The sequence below is a fragment of the Pseudopodoces humilis genome, chromosome 21 (assembly GCF_049639895.1).
Source record: "Pseudopodoces humilis isolate 2021_Gansu_Grassland_sample_001 chromosome 21, ASM4963989v1, whole genome shotgun sequence".
NCBI lineage: Eukaryota > Metazoa > Chordata > Aves > Passeriformes > Paridae > Pseudopodoces > Pseudopodoces humilis.
This window is the reverse complement of record NC_142220.1, coordinates 2,441,719-2,460,498: the sequence shown is the minus strand read 5'-3', so window position 1 is coordinate 2,460,498 and position 18,780 is coordinate 2,441,719. Positions and strand designations below refer to the sequence as shown.

At 57.2% G+C, this 18,780-nt stretch overlaps 1 protein-coding gene across 3 annotated transcripts in view; it reads left to right on the top strand.

Annotated features, from left to right (window-relative positions):
- Positions 1–18,780, top strand: part of ARSG (arylsulfatase G) — a 26,733-nt gene extending 7,953 nt beyond the window's left edge. For 2 of the 3 annotated variants that reach the window (XM_088065454.1, XM_088065455.1), the window contains 11 exons: positions 70–797; positions 1,088–1,275; positions 2,090–2,137; positions 2,217–2,328; positions 2,563–2,703; positions 5,092–5,282; positions 5,867–5,947; positions 9,441–9,549; positions 13,974–14,094; positions 17,828–17,918; positions 18,203–18,780. In XM_088065454.1, coding sequence (XP_087921580.1) covers positions 595–797; positions 1,088–1,275; positions 2,090–2,137; positions 2,217–2,328; positions 2,563–2,703; positions 5,092–5,282; positions 5,867–5,947; positions 9,441–9,549; positions 13,974–14,094; positions 17,828–17,918; positions 18,203–18,531 — 1,614 coding nt within the window. In that variant the 5' untranslated portion in view covers positions 70–594 and the 3' untranslated portion in view covers positions 18,532–18,780. The remainder of the gene's footprint in view (positions 1–69; positions 798–1,087; positions 1,276–2,089; positions 2,138–2,216; positions 2,329–2,562; positions 2,704–5,091; positions 5,283–5,866; positions 5,948–9,440; positions 9,550–13,973; positions 14,095–17,827; positions 17,919–18,202) is intronic. The other variant, XM_014255895.2, reaches the window with a different exon arrangement.

Below are 18,780 nucleotides of genomic sequence, written 5' to 3'. Positions count from 1 at the left end.
GGTGTTTTGCCCCGGGCTGGGGTGCAGAGGCACTCCCCACCTCCTGACTGTTTTGTTTCCCTTGCACAGGGGATGCTGTAAGGATGGACTGACAGAGCCCCAGCAGTTTCTTCTCCACCCAAAGGCTGAGGGGCTCAGCCTGCAGGGAAGGAGCCGTTTTTGGACACAAATTTCCCTCTGGCTGCGGTGAGGGGAGAGGAGCTGCCGCGGCGGCGGATCGAACCCGCTCCTGGAGGGGAAAATACCGCTTTGGTTTGGTGTCTAATTAGATATTTACCAGGAAGGAAGGAAAGATATAAATAGAGTGACAGTGACTTCAAAGGGTGTTTTTTGACTTCTAAGAATAACACCTTTGCTGGCGCCGATTTCGGGAATATCGGCTGTGCCTGGGTGTGAAAGACGGAGGAGGTGTCGCAGCTCGGTCGGCAGCCAAGGGAGCAAACCCAGACCCCAGCCCCCGTCCGGCCCCACGGGACCAGCTGAGGAAGGGACAGAGCCCGTGGAAAGCTCAGCTGCATCCGCAGGAACACAGCAGGGGGAGTTTGGGGAACACCGCCGGTGCTGCAACACGGGCAGGAGGGGACGTGTGGTGCCATGGGGACCCCATCCCCATCCCCATGGGCGGTGCTGGTGCTCACCCTGGCTCTGGTGGGACTCTGGGCTCCCTGTGTGGTGAGCAGGCAGCCCAACTTCATCGTCATCCTGGCTGATGATGTGGGCTGGGGGGATCTGGGAGCCAACTGGGCGGAGACGAAGGAGACCCCGCATTTGGATCAGTTGGCTGCCGAAGGAACAAGGTAATGTCTGACCCCCTTCCCTGCCCTCACCCAGCATCCCGGACACTCTGTCCTGCAGCACAGGGGAATTCAGCCCTGAGGGACTGGCAGGTGAAGGGATTTCTTTGGTGTGGGTTTGGGTGCATGGGGAGGGCAGCCAAAGCCTGGGACCTTGGGGTGCAGGTCCATCTGTCCCCGCTGGAACCTGCATCTCCCACTGCCCGCCCTCATCCCCAGAGCACAGGGGGCAGGGAGGGGCAGTGTTAGAGCGCACAGGGTCTTGTGAGTTGAAGGCTCCTTTCATTCTGCAGGTTCGTGGATTTCCACTCCGCTGCATCCACGTGCTCCCCGTCCCGCGCCTCGCTGCTCACGGGGCGCCTGGGGGTGCGCAACGGGGTCACCCACAACTTCGCCATCAGCTCACTCGGGGGCCTCCCCCTCAATGAGACCACCCTGGCCGAGGTCCTGCGGGAGGCTGGCTACAGCACCGGGGCTATAGGTAATGCCCAGAGTGCCAGGGGCAGCCGGGGGAGCGGCGGGGGGTGACAAAGGTTCCCTTGCAGAGGAGGAGCTCTGGTGAAACGCTGGCAGTGAAAGGAAAATCTAAAGGATCACGTGTGAGAGAGATTTCACACATCCCCCTTGGACTTTGCGATGCCAAGCTTAAATTCTTCCTTCTCAACGGTGCTGCCGGAAATCCAGACTTCTCCATTTAATCTCTCATTGCTTTACCTCTCAGGGAATGTGCTGGGTGTTCCTTGGCAAACAGGGCTGTGCTCGGCGGCCCCGCCATCCTGCAGCCCACACCACGGGCAGTGCCGCTGCCCCGGGGCTTTGGGCACCCTCCTGTCACTGCTGGGTCCCCCTCAGCCTGCACAAGCCCTTTACACCTGCAGCTCCTGTTGTGCACGTCGTGCTGGCAGAAAACCCCTCCGTTTTCCCATCCCTCCCCAGTTTTTGCAGTTCTCCCTCCTGGATCGGCGCGTTCGGTGGGAGCAAGCGCGTGCTGGAGGTCAGAGGATGAAGCTGGCTGTTAGGGAGGGGTTGGGAAGCCGTCTGCTCAGAGCACAAGCACATGAAAGAGCCTTTTAAGGCTGGAAGCAGTCGCTTTGCACAGGCACGAGATACCTTATGCGTTTTTTCTGCGTTTTCTGCAAAAATAGACGGCATTCTGGAATCGCAGCCAGCACAAACAAGGAGCCTTTCTTGTAGCTTGATTAAAGCCCCCAGCGCTGCGGGCACCTCGTGGGTGAGGGCTGCTGGTGGCCAGAGCTCTGTCACCTCTGAAATGATGTTCTGTGGCTTCCACGCAGGCAAGTGGCACCTGGGGCACCACGGCCGCCATCACCCCAACTCCCGCGGTAAGGGCGGTGCCAGCGGGGACAGGCTGCGGGCCCTGTGGCCACCTTGACCCCGCTGACTCCCTCGCTTGCCTCTCAGGCTTCGACTACTACTTTGGGATCCCCTACAGCCACGACATGGGCTGCACCGACAGCCCTGGCTACAACCTGCCGCCCTGCCCGCCCTGCGCGCGGCACGGCACCGCCGCCAGGTACGGGGCACGGGGTGTTTGCAGCACTGTCCCCAGCCCTGGGGGTGCCCTTGGCTGTGGCCACCTCCCCTCACGCTCTGTGTTTCCCCTGCGGGGTGTGGGCTGGGAGCACCCCATGCCGTGGGGACACGGGCACCGCTCCCTCTGTTCTCCCTTCCTCGGCTTTCTGGAAGCCACGAGAACATCCAGGCTCGCTGCCTGCGCCGGTGACAAGCCCGGGGTGGCTCTTCCCAGCAGGGTGGCGAGGAAGGACTGCTACACAGAGGTTGCCCTGCCTCTCTTCGAGAACATCACCATCGTGCAGCAGCCCGTGGAGCTGGGCAGCCTGGCCAGGCGCTACACGGAGGAGGCGGTGCGGTTCATCCAGAGGGCCAGGTCAGGCCACCCCCTGTCCCCTGTCTGTCCCCTTAGCTAGGAGAGCTCCTGGGTCACTGCAGGGCTCCTTTGCATCGTGCTGGTGCAATGCCAGGGGAGATGGGTGATGCCCCGTGGTTCAGATTTGGGGTGTCCGTGGCTTGGCTTCCTGCTGGAGGAGGCACTGAGACTCTTCTGGTGTTTTCCAAAGGGGTCGTGTGTTTCTAAAACCATTTTTGAGCAAAGGCAAAGCCTTTGAGTGTGGCTGTGCCTCCTCCCTGGGGGGAATGTGCGTGATGTCAAGGCTGGTGAGGATGGGAAGGAAACAAACGCTGCCATCGGTCTGTCCTTCCCCATCCCTGTGGATGAGGTGGCAATGGGGTGATGAGTTGCCTCCGTGGGCGTGAAGTGCTGGCAGGGGCTGTAAACAGGCGCTGAATGGTGCTCAGGGTGGGACCAGAAGAGCACCCAGAGGTGTTTGAACACGCCCCGCGTGTGAGATTCGATCCATTTTGAGGATAAAGATCTCTGGGATTCAGGATGTGCCTCCCCCAGCCCCACGGCACAGGAGGTGCCCGGCTGTGTTTGTCCCCGAGGAGCGAAGTGGTTCGTCCGAATGACGCCCCCGAGCTCTGCTGACGGCTTGTGCAATTTTAATCCCCATTATTGGCGGATTACGAGCTGTGACTTTGCAAAACGCCTCCCTGCAGAGTGAGGAGAGGAAGCGCTGCCGGGCAGCCCTGTCTGAGCCCATCCCCTGCCTGCACCCCGGGATAACCGGGCCCGGGGAAGGCGGCTCCCTGGGGGAAGGTTTATGAAACAGAGGTGAATGAAGGGCTGGGCAGGGAGCAGCACATGGGGAAATGGCTCTTTGTAAACCTGGGAGATGTTTTGTTGCACAAGATCTGTAGTTAATCCCTTTGGGTGCCAAGGATGCTGAGGGTGCCCAGGCTCTGGGCTGTGGGACAGCAGAAGCCCCTTCTCCTGCCAGAGCCCCAGGCTACCAGGACGGTCTGTGGCTGTGAAACCAAGTGTGTAAGCTCCGGGTCAATAGGAAAAACCTTTAAACTCCCCAGAAGTGTTTTGGGGTTATCTGTGTTCATGGAGAACAGGATTAAGCAGGTGCCTGCTTTTTTTCCCCTCCTCTTTGATGGCTTATTCCAGTTTTCCCCTGCCTGACTCATTCATTACAGGGCAACAAAAGAACACCGGATTTGCCATCTCAGTGTTTTTTTTACCAGTCAAGGTTCAGCAATTTGTGACAGTGAGACATGACACTGCTCGAGCACAAGCGAGTGTGGGAGCAAAAGTCAGGGACTCCTGTCTCCAGTTATTGATTAAAGGTTTGCTCGATCTTCAGGACAATTCTGAGCTGTCCGTGTGGCAGATGGGAGGGATGCTCAGCTGAGCATCACAGCCACGGCTCCCTCTGGAGTGGTGCTCCCAGGGGAAGCAGCTTTCCCTGCTCCAGGGGCTCTGCCATCCCATGGGAAGAGGTCTCACAGTGGCCGTTTGCAAGGGGCACAGGAGCTCTCCTACCCCCTCACACCCCGCAGGGATGGGCAGGGTGCCGGGGGACACAGCCCTTCTCAGGGGGATGAAGCAGCTCCGGGCAGGACGGGGTTTACTCATTTTCCACCCCAGGTGGGTGACGGGCAGAGGAAGGAAGTGCCGAAACTCGCGTTGGAAGGGCCGGAGAGCTTCCAGGAGGCAGCGATGGGGCGGCCGGAGCCAGGCGCGTGTGCTGGCCGGGACACGTCCCCGGGATCCGGCCCCTCCCCACCGCTGGCCATCCCACCCTTCCCCTCCGAGCTCCCTGAGGAAGAGCAGGCCTGGTTGGAGCAGATAAATATAGCTGTAAACAAGCAAACAGGACGTGTCCCGGGATGATTTAGGAGCGAGCAGACGGCGGGGCAGCGAACGTGCCGCGCTCCCTGTGCGGGGCCGGGTGGCACTGCCACCAGTGCCCGGTGTGCTGTGGGTGGCCAGATGTGCCCCATCCTCTGCCCACAGCCCCAGCGAGCAGGGCACTTGCTGGGGAGGGGGCAAGGGGCCAAATAGGCTCCTTGTGAGAGGGGAGGGAAGTGCCTGGGGGCAGCAGCGTGGGGTGTTTGGCCACTGGAGATGGAGGATGGGGCAAATCCATCCCAAATGGGGCACGGTTGACAACGGGGGGACAGTGGGGAGAGGTGGCTCAGCTCAGCCAAGCTTCCTCGCTGTAAGGAGAGGAGTGCCTGGAGGGTGTGGGTGATGCACGTGGGGTGCTTTTCCCCCAGGGAGCTGCGGCAGAGGCAGGGGTGGAAGGACCACGGGTTTGTGTCCCCGGGCTCAGCAGTGCCACCACCCCAAGGACCTCCTGCCACCGCCTTGCCCTGGAGGCTGAGCGCTCTCCCTCTGTCCCCTGTGCAGTGACAGCGGCCGTCCCTTCTTCCTCTACCTGGCCCTGGCCCACATGCACGTCCCGCTGACCCCCCCGCTGCCCCCCGCTCCGGGCAGGAGCATCTACGGAGCCTCCCTGAGCGAGATGGATGCGCTGGTGGGACGGATAAAGGAGGTCGCTGACAGCCTCGGGAAGGGCAGCACACTCCTGTGGTTCACAGGTACAGCAGGAAAACGGGCTGGGGGTGACCCTGGGACTGCACCTGGAGGGGGGGCAGGACCTGTGTTTGTCCCCTGCCCTCGATGTCCCCTCCCTCGATGGTCCCGGCGCTCTGAGGATGGGGAGTGGTCCCAGCGTGGGCACGGGGGTCCCAGGCTGCTGTGGCCACTCAGCTGGGTGCCCACCCTGCCACCCCCTCCGGCTGCGGGGCTGAAGTGGTGGGGCCGTGACTAATTAAACCGCAAATCCTCGTTCGTTAAGAAGCCCAAATCCGCTCTCTGTCGCTGAGCAGCCTCCCTAATGAGGATGTCTTGCTCCTGATGACAGGAACCGCTCGGCCGCTCATTAACACCCAAAGCTGGTGGCACCGTGCCCCCCCTGCCCTGCCCTGGCTGCGCTCCAGACCCTGCAAACAAACTGCTAAAAACCAAAATCCATCCACCGGCTGCTCTCGCTCGTGTGGGGCGGCACCGCAGGGGTGGCAAAGAGGGATGGAAGGGTCACTTGTCCTTGCCGACCCCCCCACCCTGGAGGTGTCCCCTGCCGTCCTGCTGTCTCTCATGGGGACATTTCTTTCCCTTGCAGGTGACAATGGCCCCTGGGCTCAGAAGTGTGAGCTGGCGGGACGCCTGGGGCCGTTCGTGGGTGCCTGGCAGAGGCAGCGAGGTAACCTGGCAGCGTGTGCCCGGGGGCACAGCGGGGGCTGCTCCACAAAGCCCTTCAGTGCCCATGGAGGGGACACGGGCAGCATTCCACCTTCCCTGCCATCCTCCTTCGGGAGGCTGCTCAGCTGGGGCAGTGCCCTGGGCTTGAGCACACCCCAGCGCTGGTTTTTTCTTTCAAACAGTCAAGTTTCCTCCAAAACTGCTGCGGGGGGTGGGCTGGGGTCCTCATTATCCCGGAGCTCGGGGTGAGTGTGCTGCTTTGGAGGTGGGATGTTGTTATCTGCCCCATCAGGGTCTCACAGCCCCCAGCCCCATCCCACCCACCACCCTTCCCGCACACTGGGACTTCACTTTTTCTTCTCTCTCCACCGTTTTTTGTTTTGTTTTGTTTTGTTTTGTTTTGTTTTTTTTCTGGAGGGTTTTCATTTGGGGTTTTTATTTTTTGTTTATTTTTTGGTTTTTTTTCACTCCTCCTTTTCCGGCCAAGCCATCTGTTTGGTGGGTTTATTTCGGCCGGGGCAGCCAGAAACATTCATGAGTCAGGCGTTTCCCACTTCTGCTTGTATTACGCGGTGTTAAGGTGCCAGGCTCGGCTCCCCCAGCCCGGGGTCAGCAGTGGGGGGCTTCCTTCTCCTCTTCCCGACACTTCCCTGGGCAAACTGCGCTGCCTCCGTCCCATTCCCTGAACCCTTCCTTCTCCCGGCCCCGGGATGGAATCGTAACCTTAATTTTCTAGTAAACAAACCCCGCCGACGGCCCCGGGTTGTTGCTCTTGAGCAACCCAGGGTCACAAGCCCGAGCAGCTGGTACAGAAACTGCGGCGTTCGGGAACAGGGCGAGCAAAACACGGCCCCTTTCCAGCCGCTCTCTGCCCTGCGGAACAGCCGGAGCCCGCCTGCGGTGGAGCCCGGGGGGAGCCCGGGCTGGCAGAGCGCTCCGAGCTGCCTGGGAACGCTGCCGGCGGGGCTGACTTCGGAAATCCCTCGGCTGGTGGCCGCACGGATGTTTGGAAAGCAACGCTGCCGGCTGGGCTGGCACTGCCCGGGACTGGGATGCTCGGCCCTCCCAGCCCGGGGGCATCGCTCCCTGCCAGGGAACAGCCCCGAGGAGCGGGGAAAGACACACTGCTCCCAGCCCTGCTCGTTTCCATATGTTTCCATATGTTTCTACATGTTCCTATACGTTCCTCCACGGTCCTATATGTTCCTATAAGTTTCTACATGTTCATATATGTCCCTATATGTTCCTATAAGTTTCTACATGTTCATATATGTCCCTATATGTTCCTATAAGTTTCTACATGTTCATATATGTCCCTATATGTTCCTATAAGTTTCTACATGTTCATATATGTCCCTATATGTTCCTATAAGTTTCTACATGTTCATATATGTCCCTATATGTTCCTATAAGCTTCTACATGTTCCTGTATGTCTCTATATGTTCCTATATGTTTCTATACATTTCTACATGTTCATATATGTTCCTACATGTTTCTATGTTTCTGCATGTTTATATATGTTCCTACATGTTTCTATAAGTTTCTACATGTTTATATATGTCCCTATACATTCCTATATATGCCTCTACATTCCTATACATTCCTATACATTTCTATATGTTCCTATATGTTTCTATAAGTTTCTACATGTTTCTAACATGTTTTTATATGTTTCTATATGTTTCCAACATGTTTCTATATGTTTATATATATTACTGTATGTTTCTAACAAGTTTCTATATGTTTATTTATATTTCTATATGTTTCTAACAAGTTTCTGTATGTTTCTAACATGTCTCCTGCAGCTCCATCTTTTGTTTTAGGGTCCAACCCTAAGCCCCAGGGATGTTTCCACTGATTTCAGGTGGCGTTGGGAGAGAGCAGCATATCCGTGTGTGCTGCCCCTTCCCTGTGCCTCCCACAGCCCCCAGCCCACCCCAAAAACTCATCTCCCACCTCGGGGTCAAGAGTCCAGCAAGGCGGGGGATACTGGGAGAGAAACATTTTGGGGATGTGATGCTGGGCATGTTTTGAGGGGAAATTCCAGACCTGGTGTCCCTGTGCTGAGGACCTGCTGTGCGTGTGGTGGGACCAAGGTTTTCATCCCACCATGGGAATGCACAGTTCAGCTTTCCTGGAAAGCCTGGAAAGTCCCCACAGCAGCAGGGCTGCATCATCCCCAGTCTGGAGAAAATTCCCTGGTTGGGTTTGGGTGTTTCAGCCCTGTTTACTTCCCAAAGTGTTAATGTGACCTCATTCCCAGGCTGCTCTGACCTGAGCAGCCAGAGCTGCTGGGGTGGCTTGGTCAGGAAATATCCCTCTGATGTCCTTCCAGAGACCCCTGACCATGCATGGAAAAACCCTGGAAATGCATCCAGGAGGATGAGTGTTTTAATATATGTGCAGAGATGGGGATTGATATTAATCGCTGTAATTGCTGGGATTTCCTGGGGTGTCTGAGGGCAGGGGGGAAACACCAAAACTGTGGGAGAGACTGGGGATGTGCTCGGTCCGTGCCAGGGTCAGAAATCTTTTCCCTGGGCTATTCCTTGTGCCGTCCGTGTCCTTGCGGGCACGGCAGCGCTGTTTGGGGCTGGATCAGCCCGAGGTGTGGGGCGGTGGCTCTGGAGAGGCCGGGCCGGGCTGGGGATGCTGCAGGGACTCTCTTGGCTGTGCCCCGAGGAAATGGCTCGGGGCGAGTGCCGTTGCCATGTGCACACTGAAAGGCAGCGCACAAAGGCAGCTCCTGGGAAGTTTGCTCGGTGAATCGGGTTGGGATTTTCTCTTTGCCCCATTCCCAGCCCCTTCCCCCTCCAGCTGCCTGGGGCCCTCTGGGCTGCAGCCAAGGCAGAGGCTCTCCAGCACCCTTCCAGCCCTTTGGATGCGTGGTGATCCCATTTTGGGGCTCAACACCCCGATTTTGGTGCTCAGCACCCCAGCCCCAGTGCTCAGCGCTCCAGGAGCTGGAGGGACTGGGCAGCTTCCCTGTGCATCTCCAGTCCAAGGGCAGAGCAGGCTTGCTGTCAGGGAAAGGATGGATCAGGTTCATTAACTGGCAGCAGGGTTATTAGCAGGATGGTATTTTTAATGAGGCAGGTTTCCAGCAGGTTGAGGGGGAGGGGGAGCTGTTGGTGCTGGGCCCTGCAGAGGACAGAAGCCCCTGGAATAAATTCCTGCATTTCCTGCCTGCTCCATTCTCTCACCTGGCATCAGAAGTGGATGGAAACGCAGTGGCTCTGGCAGCTGCTGCATTTCTCATCACTCACTGGAGCAGAGAAACACAGACCAGTGCCCAGCTGAGACACCTTTCTTTTCCCTTTCCCTTTGAAAAACACCCGTAGTTCTTCTCCCTTCCCTGGCCCGGTGGAACCATCCTCCTTCGGGGTAATTTACACCATCTCTGCCTCTGAGCAGCTCCTTTCCCAGGGAAACTCCGGGCTCAGGAGGTTTTCCAGCAGCAGCAGATGCTGAGCGCTGCCCTGTTCTCCTGCAGGTGGGAGCTCAGCCAAGCAAACGACCTGGGAAGGAGGGCACAGGGTGCCAGCCCTGGTGTACTGGCCCGGCCGTGTCCCTGCCGGGAGGACGAGCCACGCTCTGCTCAGGTGAGAGCCCTCGGGGACCCAGCTCATCACCTGGATATTGGCAACAGCAGCCGCCTGCGCTGGTTATTCCCTGCCCTGTGCCAGGCTGCACTTTTGTCCTCTCCCAAGACTTAGTGCTTCAGCTGAGAGGAGCTGAAAGGGCTTTTTGTGAGGCTGGAGGGCTGGCGCTCGCAGCCACCGGGCTCCGCGTGCTCCCGGCCGCCGTGGCCAAGGGCCTCCCGATAATTAAAAGATGACGATGTTCTCTCTCCCCACCAAGGAGCAGGCTCAGGCTTTGTGGTCGGTGGAAGGCTTTATGTGGGGGAGGGTGCGGTTGTGGGGAGAGATGGCGCTGGCAATCCCTGCAGGATGCGGCCGGGCCGGGATCCGGCGGCAGCGAGGGCGAGGGCTGCTCCCCACACCTCTGCTCGCTGGGGAGGGCACAGGGAGGGCCCGGGCTGCCCCTCTCGCTGCAGCATTAGAGCCCTTCATGTGGGACCTGCACCTCTCCTTGCAGCCCTCCTTGGCAGCAGATGTGGGGCAGAGCCTGGGGCAGTGTGGGGGGAATGTCCCTGTTCATCCCTGGGGGATCCCCACGGTGCTGGGGGTCAGGCTGCTGGGGTTTGGGGTCCCTGTTCATCCCTGGGGGATCCCCACGGTGCTGGGGGTCAGGCTGCTGGGGTTTGGGGTCCCTGTTCATCCCTGGGGGATCCCCACGGTGCTGGGGGTCAGGCTGCTGGGGTTTGGGGTCCCTGTTCATCCCTGGGGGATCCCCACGGTGCTGGGGGTCAGGCTGCTGGGGTTTGGGGTTCCTGGGCATTGGGATGTCCTGTCCCCTTTCATCCTTGAAGCACACAGGGTGGGGGTCTGGGGTGGGGCTGAGTGTTGGGAAAGAATGTCCCAGCTGCTGGAAGCAGGTCCTGACTGGTGGGCCCTGGGGCAGTGCTGGGTGTTCCTCAGGTCCTGAGCTAAGCTGGAGACACTCACTCATTCCAGGGCCCCAGGGCAGCTCTGGGAGCTGGAGTTCTGCAGGCAAGGGAAGGTTTGAGCCATAAGCTGAGTCACTGGTGTCTGGTGGAGGGGATGGGGAGCCCGTAGCCCCCCATGGTTTCACCTCCAAATCCTTGTCCTCCTCGGGCCATGGGGCAGAGCTGCCAGCCCCTGCATTTCAGGGTCACCATCCCACCCCCCTGTCCCTGCCTCCAAGCCCAGGAATTCTCATTATCTCCTCAGAGACCTTATCTCCTGCATTTCCCAGCTCCAGTCTGACAGGTTGGACAGCTGGAAATCTGGAAATCCAGCAGAGGCTCGTGCAGCACTGCAGGTGCTCCCAAAGTGTCTCTGTAGCTGCCCAGGAGTGGCAGTGCAGCTGGTGTCCCCTGCAGCAGAGCCTGGCAGTGCCATGGGGCCGTGCCCAGCTGGGCAGGGTCCTGCTCTGGCATCACCCCCTCCTTGGGAGGCAGCACAGAGCCAGCCTGGGGGCATCACCTCAGGAGTGTCACCACTGTGGGCCCAGCCGTGGCCTGAGGTGGGACAGGGGACGTGGAGGGACACAGAGGGAGGTGGAGGTGCTCACAGGACAGGTGGCTGTTCTCTGTGCCTCTGTCACCCTTGGGGACAGCCCCCAGAGATGAGCATGTGCAGCAGGGACATTGAAATCCCCCCAGCTGTTGGGGAGGAATGAAATATGAGTGCAGGAGATCAGTGTGTGTGCAGGAGATCAGTGTGTGTGCAGAACATGAGTGTGTGTGCAGGAGATGAATGTGTGTGCAGGAGATCAGTGTGTGTGCAGGAGATGAGTGTGTGTGCAGGAGATGAGTGTGTGTACAGGAGATCAGTGTGTGTACAGAACATGAGTGTGTGTGCAGGAGATGAATGTGTGTGCAGGAGATGAGTGTGTGTGCAGGAGATGAGTGTGTGTGCAGATCAGTGTGTGTGCAGGAGATCAGTGTGTGTGCAGAACATGAGTGTGTGTGCAGGAGATCAGTGTGTGTGCAGAACATGAGTGTGTGTGCAGGAGATCAGTGTGTGTACAGGAGATCAGTGTGTGTACAGGAGATCAGTGTGTGTGCAGGAGATCAGTGTGTGTGCAGAACATGAGTGTGTGTGCAGGAGATGAATGTGTGTGCAGGAGATCAGTGTGTGTACAGGAGATCAGTGTGTGTGCAGGAGATCAGTGTGTGTGCAGGAGATCAGTGTGTGTACAGGAGATCAGTGTGTGTGCAGGAGATCAGTGTGTGTGCAGGAGATCAGTGTGTGTACAGGAGATGAATGTGTGTGCAGGAGATCAGTGTGTGTGCAGGAGATCAGTGTGTGTACAGGAGATCAGTGTGTGTGCAGGAGATCAGTGTGTGTACAGGAGATCAGTGTGTGTACAGGAGATGAATGTGTGTGCAGGAGATCAGTGTGTGTGCAGGAGATCAGTGTGTGTGCAGATCAGTGTGTGTGCAGGAGATGAATGTGTGTGCAGGAGATCAGTGTGTGTGCAGGAGATCAGTGTGTGTACAGGAGATCAGTGTGTGTACAGAACATGAGTGTGTGTGCAGGAGATGAATGTGTGTGCAGATCAGTGTGTGTGCAGGAGATGAGTGTGTGTACAGAACATGAGTGTGTGTGCAGGAGATGAGTGTGTGTGCAGATCAGTGTGTGTGCAGGAGATGAGTGTGTGTGCAGATCAGTGTGTGTACAGGAGATCAGTGTGTGTGCAGGAGATCAGTGTGTGTTCACTTCCAGAGAACCTCAGCACAGTGGCATCCCCAGGAAGAGTCAGGCTGGGCAGGGGAAAGCCTTTTCCACCTGCACGAATCTCCTCTGCCCCTGGGGTTGTGGAAATGCCTAGCTGGGGCACAGAGGCTGCTGGAACTGCTCAGGACCTCGTGGCTCCGTGTCCTGGGCAGGGATGAGCGAGGGTGAGCGTGCCCAGGGAGCTGGGGCTGGCACAGGAACGCTGATGCCTCACCACAGACCAGCACCTGCACGCTGGGCTCTGCACAAAACTGCCTTGTCTGCTGTTCTTAATTATGTTTAATTGTCAGAACCACCCACTGTGCTTCTGCCCTTCCCTGCCCCAACCCGAAGTAGGGCATGGAAGAAGTAGGTCAGCAGGGTGGTGAAGGAGGAGATTGCACCATCCTGGCAGCGTGGGGCTGGGCAGGTTGGCTGAGCTGTGGGGTGTGGGGAGAGCTGCTGCAGCTGCCTGCAGCCTGCCAGAGCACAGAGCTCTGGGGTGCTCAGCACCATGGCCGGGCAGTGCCAGGGGAAGGGATACCCACTGTCCCACGGGCAGGGAGCTGCTGTCCCTGGGCACTGCCAGGCCCTTTTCCCTGGTGTTCAGGCAGCAGCAGGATGCTGGAGTGGCTTTATGTGTTCAATCTGTCTTGGCCAGGGCAGGGGTTGGCAGTGTGGCTTTCCCCTTCCCTCAGGCACGGCTCCCAGGATGTGCCTGCTGGTAGGGCCTTTGATACCATCTTCGAGCAAAAATCCTGTTTTTAATGCCTTTTCCCATGGGTTACACCTTGCCATGGCTGGGGAAATCTTCAACCAGCTCTGCCCTCGATCATGTTGTTCTCCCAGCCCGGTGTTCCCCTCCAGAGGTCCCATCCATGGGCCAATGCCCTGAGTTGGGAGCTGGGCACCCGTGGGGCCAGGGGCAGGTGAGCTGCTGCTTTGGGGGACCTGCTCTGCCCCCAGCAAGGTGCCTGCAGGGATTGCAGTGCAGAGCCAGGATTTTTTTGGGCGCCTCCCGGCCGGCCTGGCCATGGGGGCCGTCTCGGTGAGCGCCGGCCGGGGCTCGCAGCAGTGTTTGTTCTTATTTGTTCTCTCTGTCTCTTAGCAGCTAAATTAAAACTCGTTCAGTGGGAGAACTGGGGGCTGTTAAGCCCAGGGCTTTCCTCTCTCTGCTCACGCAGCTCCCATCGCGCTCTGGGCAGGAGACAGCAGGGGCAGGACACACCAGGATCACGCTGGTGGCAGAACCGTGGTGACAAGGCCACGGTGGCAGCACCCTGGTGACCCCAATTCCTGGTGCTTTTGCCTCCTGAACCAATCTCCTTGCCCCAGCCAAGCCCTGACTGAATCCCAGCAGCTGCCTGGGGGCAGGAGGGGTGTGAAATCGGGGCTTCCCAGAGCTGGGTTCAATTTTTTCCTGTTTTCTGGGAGCAATTGTTTGCTGGGAACAATGGTTTTCTAGGAGTAAAGGTTTACAGGGAATGAAGTTTCCCTGGGAGCAGTGATTTGCTGGGAATGCTGGTTTTCTGGGAGCAATGGTTCTAGGAGCAATGGTTTGCTGGGAATGGTTTTCTAGGATCAGTGATTTTCTGGGAATGAGGTTTTCCTTTTCAGCTGCCAGGAGCTCTCCTGTGAGGGATGTGGGGTTCAGGTGAGGCTGGGGAGACCCTCCAGGGATCCTCACTCCTTGCTCTGATGACTGTCCCCTCTTTCCCCAGCATCCTGGACATCTTCCCCACGCTGGTGGCCCTGGCTGGGGCAGCGCTGCCCCCGAGCAGGCGCTTCGATGGCTTGGACGTGTCCCCAGCTCTCTTTGGCTGGTTGGATGTGGGGCACAAGGTAAGGCAGGGCCACCCCCGGTGCCACAGCTAAAACTGGGCTAAAACTGGGCTAAAACTGGGCTAAAACTGGGCTAAAACTGGTACTGGCTCAGCCTGGGGATGTGCAGATCCATGGGAGTGCCAGCCTGGAAGAGGAGGACAGCTGGAGATGGCTGGGTGCTGTACCAGGCTGGGTTTGGGATATCAGGGTAAAAGGGTTCTGGGTTAATGAAGATTGTTTTGTGCTCTGTTCGCAAATCTGGGATTAGAGGTGGAAATGCCCGTTCCTGCAGCTTGGCACCTTCCTGTGTGCCTCAGAGCTGTGTCTGTGATCCCAGGGACACCAGCCAAGGGTGTGGCAGCCTGCAGTGCCCAGCATCTTTCTGATCCTAAAAGGTGCATCAGTGTGGGGAAGGGAAGCTCCCAGGGGTTCAAACCTGGTTATACCAATTTATTTATCTCACCAGATGGAGACATAACAAACCCCTCCTTCTCCCAGCTCCAGGGTTCCATCAGGACAGCCCACCCCACATCCCGAGCTCTGTCCAAGCTGGCAGCATCTTTCACCCCAAAACCCACAGTTTTCAGGACAAGCAGACATGTTTGTCTCAGAGTTGCACGAGATTTTTGCAGAACCAATAAAAAAAAAAAAGGAAAAGTGTCTTTAATAGCTGTCCCATGGATAAATCCTGATTTTGCTTTTAAAGTACACCCTCCTGCAAGCACCACGAGCCAGCTCCCAGCGGGATCTTGGATTGGCTTTCCGTGTCCATCAGGGGTTTGGTATTTGCTTTGTATTTATGGAACCCTCTGCTGAACTGGGAGATGGAGCAGGGAAGGGGATGGGATGTGGCCAGCACACTCCACTCTGCTCCTCGGGATTAACCCTGCTCGGCACGGGCAGTGCTGGGAGCAGGGCACTGATGGTTTGCTGGGAATGAGATTTCCCTGGGAGCAAAGGTTTTTTTGGGAATGATGGTTTTCTGGGAGCAATGGTTTTCTGGGAATGCTGGTTTTCTGGGAGCAAAGGTTTTTTGGGAATGCTGGTTTTCTGGGAGCAAAGGTTTTTTGGGAATGATGGTTTTCTGGGAGCAAAGGTTTTTTGGGAATGATGGTTTTCTGGGAGCAAAGGTTTTTTGGGAATGCTGGTTTTCTGGGAGCAATGGTTTGCTGGGAATGCTGGTTTTCTGGGAGCAATGGTTTGCTGGGAATGCTGGTTTGCAGGCAGCAGTGGTTTCTTGGGAATGAAGTTTCTCTGGGAGCAATGTTTTTTTGGGAATGATGGTTTGCTGGGAGCGATGGTTTGCTGGGTGTCAGGGTGCAGCCATTCCTGTGTGGAATTCCCCCAAGACTTGGGATGGCACTGCCATGGGATGGGGTGACCTCGGAGGGGACCCCCAGCCCCTGGGGTGATGGGAGCAGCCCTGTCCCCGCTCCCTCCCCTCCTGGCTCCCCGCCTGTCACCCCCCGCCTGCCAGCGGCCGATAGTGACCCCCGTGCAGGCTTTCCCTGGACACAAATCCTCCTGAAAGCAGCTCCCTCACTCACTCCACTGCCCAATTTCCACACTTCCCTAATTGGGGTCGCTGCAGCTCCCAGTGTGAGCTGCCTGGTGACACTGTCCCAGTGTCCCTGCTTGGCACTGGCACAGGTTGGGGTGACACCGAGGTCCTGCTGAGAGCGAGGGCTGCTGGCAGGAAAAATAAATCACACCCACCAAGGAGCACCAAGGGTACCAGGAGCAGTAAATCCCTCTGTGCATCAGCTGAATGTGAATAGCCTGGAGCACCAAGTTCAAGCAATGAATTTTCAGGGGAGAAAAGGCTTTTCCCCCCCCTGCCTTCTCTATTTTTTATGTATTAAAATAATAGCCATGGATTAATGGAAGAGTTCCAGATCTGGGAATGTTTCTTGAATCAAAACAAACTCCTTAATTATGCAGTAAATTATAACAGATTTTCTAAGTGTGGGGTTTTAAGAGGTTTAGGAACATGGTTGTTGGTAGGAAGGGAGGTTTGAGTGCCCTTGGCAGCATCCCAGCTGTGCTGTTAAAGGTGTAAGCAAAGCTTTAAGGCTGGAGACAGATGAATTGGTTCAGTTCCTGGTCCCTTGGCTTCACAGGCCTTGAATATTTGCTGATTCCTGCTTTGGAGCTCTTTGATCCTGCCCAAGGAGTGTCAGCAGAAGGGGACTCTGCAGCAGAGTTTTTCCTTGCACCAGGCTCACACTGCACCACCTCTTCCACTTTACACCTTTCCTATTTTTCCCCAAAAACATAAAGATCCAACCAAATTCCAAATGTGATTTTTAAACAAATTATCTTACAATGGAGGGCAATAACAGAAAGTGAGAACATTTGGAAATCAGTCCCTACCCTGAATTCTGGCATTTCTTGGATGAGGTTCCAACCAGTCCCATGAGACAGTGGCTACATCCAGACCAGGCAGCATGGGATGGACACCTCTGGCTGCCTGGGATCCCTGGAATTCTCTGCCAGGCAGTGTGGGATGGACATCTCGGGGTGCCCAGGGTGCCTGGAATGTTCCCTGAGGGGCAGGGCTCCGTGCCGGGCACCTGCTCAGGCACTGCTGCACTCATCAGCTGTGAGTGCTGTTACTAAACTTGGCACTGCAGCTGCCTACAAACTCCAGCAGATGTTTCTAATTTTTAGCACAGTGGAAATTTCTTGAATCACTTTTAAACTCAAATCCCAGGGAGGAAACCTCAAGTGACTCATCCCTCAGTGAAGGCACTGGCTCCGCGGCAGATGTTATCGGAGAGAGGAGCCGCTGGAGTGTCCAGCTCACTTGTCTCCTCACTCCCCAGTGCCAGAGCAGCCATCCTGTGTGGATCAAGTGTCCTAAATACCAAAAGGGAGAGATTCGGCCCACCCTTCCCTCCTTCCCCTGCTGCTCACCCCGTTCCCTGGCTGTTGTCAGGGAGGGGAGCCCTGCACAGCGGGGTGAGTCACACGGACGGGAGGGATGTGGGAGGGATGTTCCAGCACCTCACCTTCCCCTGGTGCCTCGCATGAGCTCACCCTCAGCTCGTGGCTGGCTGGGGCTCCAGCCTGGGGCTCAGCTCCCTTGGATGTCCCCACTGCTGGCTGAGCTGTGAACACCCAGGGAGGTGCTCAGAGCACCTGAGACCACCCTGGCTCCCAAATATTACACGGGCATCTAGTGATAGGACAAGGGGGAATGGTGTTAGAGTAAAAGATGGGAGATTTAGAGTGGATGTTAGGAAGAAATTCTTAATTTTAAGGGTGGGGAGGCCCTGGCACAGGTTATCCCAAGAAGCTGTGGCTGCCCCATCCCTGGCAGTGTCCAAGGCCAGGTTGGATGGGGCTTGGAGCAACCTGGGACAGGGGAAAATGTCCCTGCCCATGGCAGGGGCTTGGACTGGATGGTCTTTGAGGTCCCTGGTCCAACCCAAACCATTCTGTGATTTTATGATAATCTGTTGAAAGCCCCAGAGCCTTTGTGATCCCTTTCTTGCCACAGAACTGGGAGATAAATTCAGAGGCTCCTGCAGGGCCAGGAAAGGCCAAGGGAGTTGTTGGTGTTTCCTGGGGCCCTTCTGCCACCTCCCCACCCTTCAGCAATCACAGCTCTGCTGGCTGCTCTGAGTCCAGGGCCTGAATGCCATCTGTGAATGTGTTCAGGGGTGGGATCATCTGGGGAGGGAGTGGATTTCATGGAGCAGGTTTTCCCTGCCATGGGATGACAGGAATTATTCTGTCCTTCCTGCAGGTTCTGCTGCACCCCAACAGCGGCGCAGCCGGGAAGGTCGGCGGGATCGAGGCGCTGCGGCTGGCTCAGTACAAGGCGTTTTACACCACAGGTACTGTGTCCCTACCAGAGGTTGTGAAGTCTAAGAAGAGACTTCTGGAATTCTTAGATCTCTGCAGATGCAGGAGAAAACCAACTCAGGTTAATTCAACCAAGAGCAGACCCGAGGATGTGCCGAGCTGTGTGTGCAGGATGGTGCTGCAGCCTGGGGCGGGTCTCAGCAACCTCTTGGAACAAGAGCTGGGATGGGAATGGGCCATCCTGGGTGGGTGAGGAATACAGAGGTGACCCCTGGACCTCTGTGACTCCAGGGTTTCTCTCCCATTTCCTCCCTAGGAGGGGCCATGGCCTGTGATGGCAGCATGGGGCCGGCGGAGCGGCACCAACCACCCCTCATTTTCAACCTGGACCGTGACCTCCAGGAGCAGGAGCCTCTGGATGTGGCATCCAGGGAGTACCAGGCAGTGCTGCCTGCCATCAGCAGGGCTTATGCCCAAGCTCTGCAGGACATTGCAGCAGACAATGTCTCGGTTGCAGATTATTCCCAGGATCCAGCTGCAATTCCCTGCTGCAACGTGCAGCTCGTGGGCTGCCGGTGCCACGGGGCTCACGGAGCCATGCAGGATCCCCACGTGGAAGAGAAAACACCACGGCTTTGTCTTTAAGCAATAATTGCTCAGGCTGCTCCTTTCCCAATTGTGGTGTCTGTGGACTCCAGGCTGGAGGTGGCCATGGAGAGGGATGGAGGCTGTGGTTCCCTTTGCTCCACGCTGGGAGGAGGGAGGCGAGTTGGGTATGGGTCTGGGGGAGCACACAGAGGATCCCCTTTGGACCCTGGGCATGTGGAAGGCTTTTTGTGGGGCTCTTTATCTGGAAAATAGACAGCTCTTGGATTAAAACTAACTTCTGTGAGA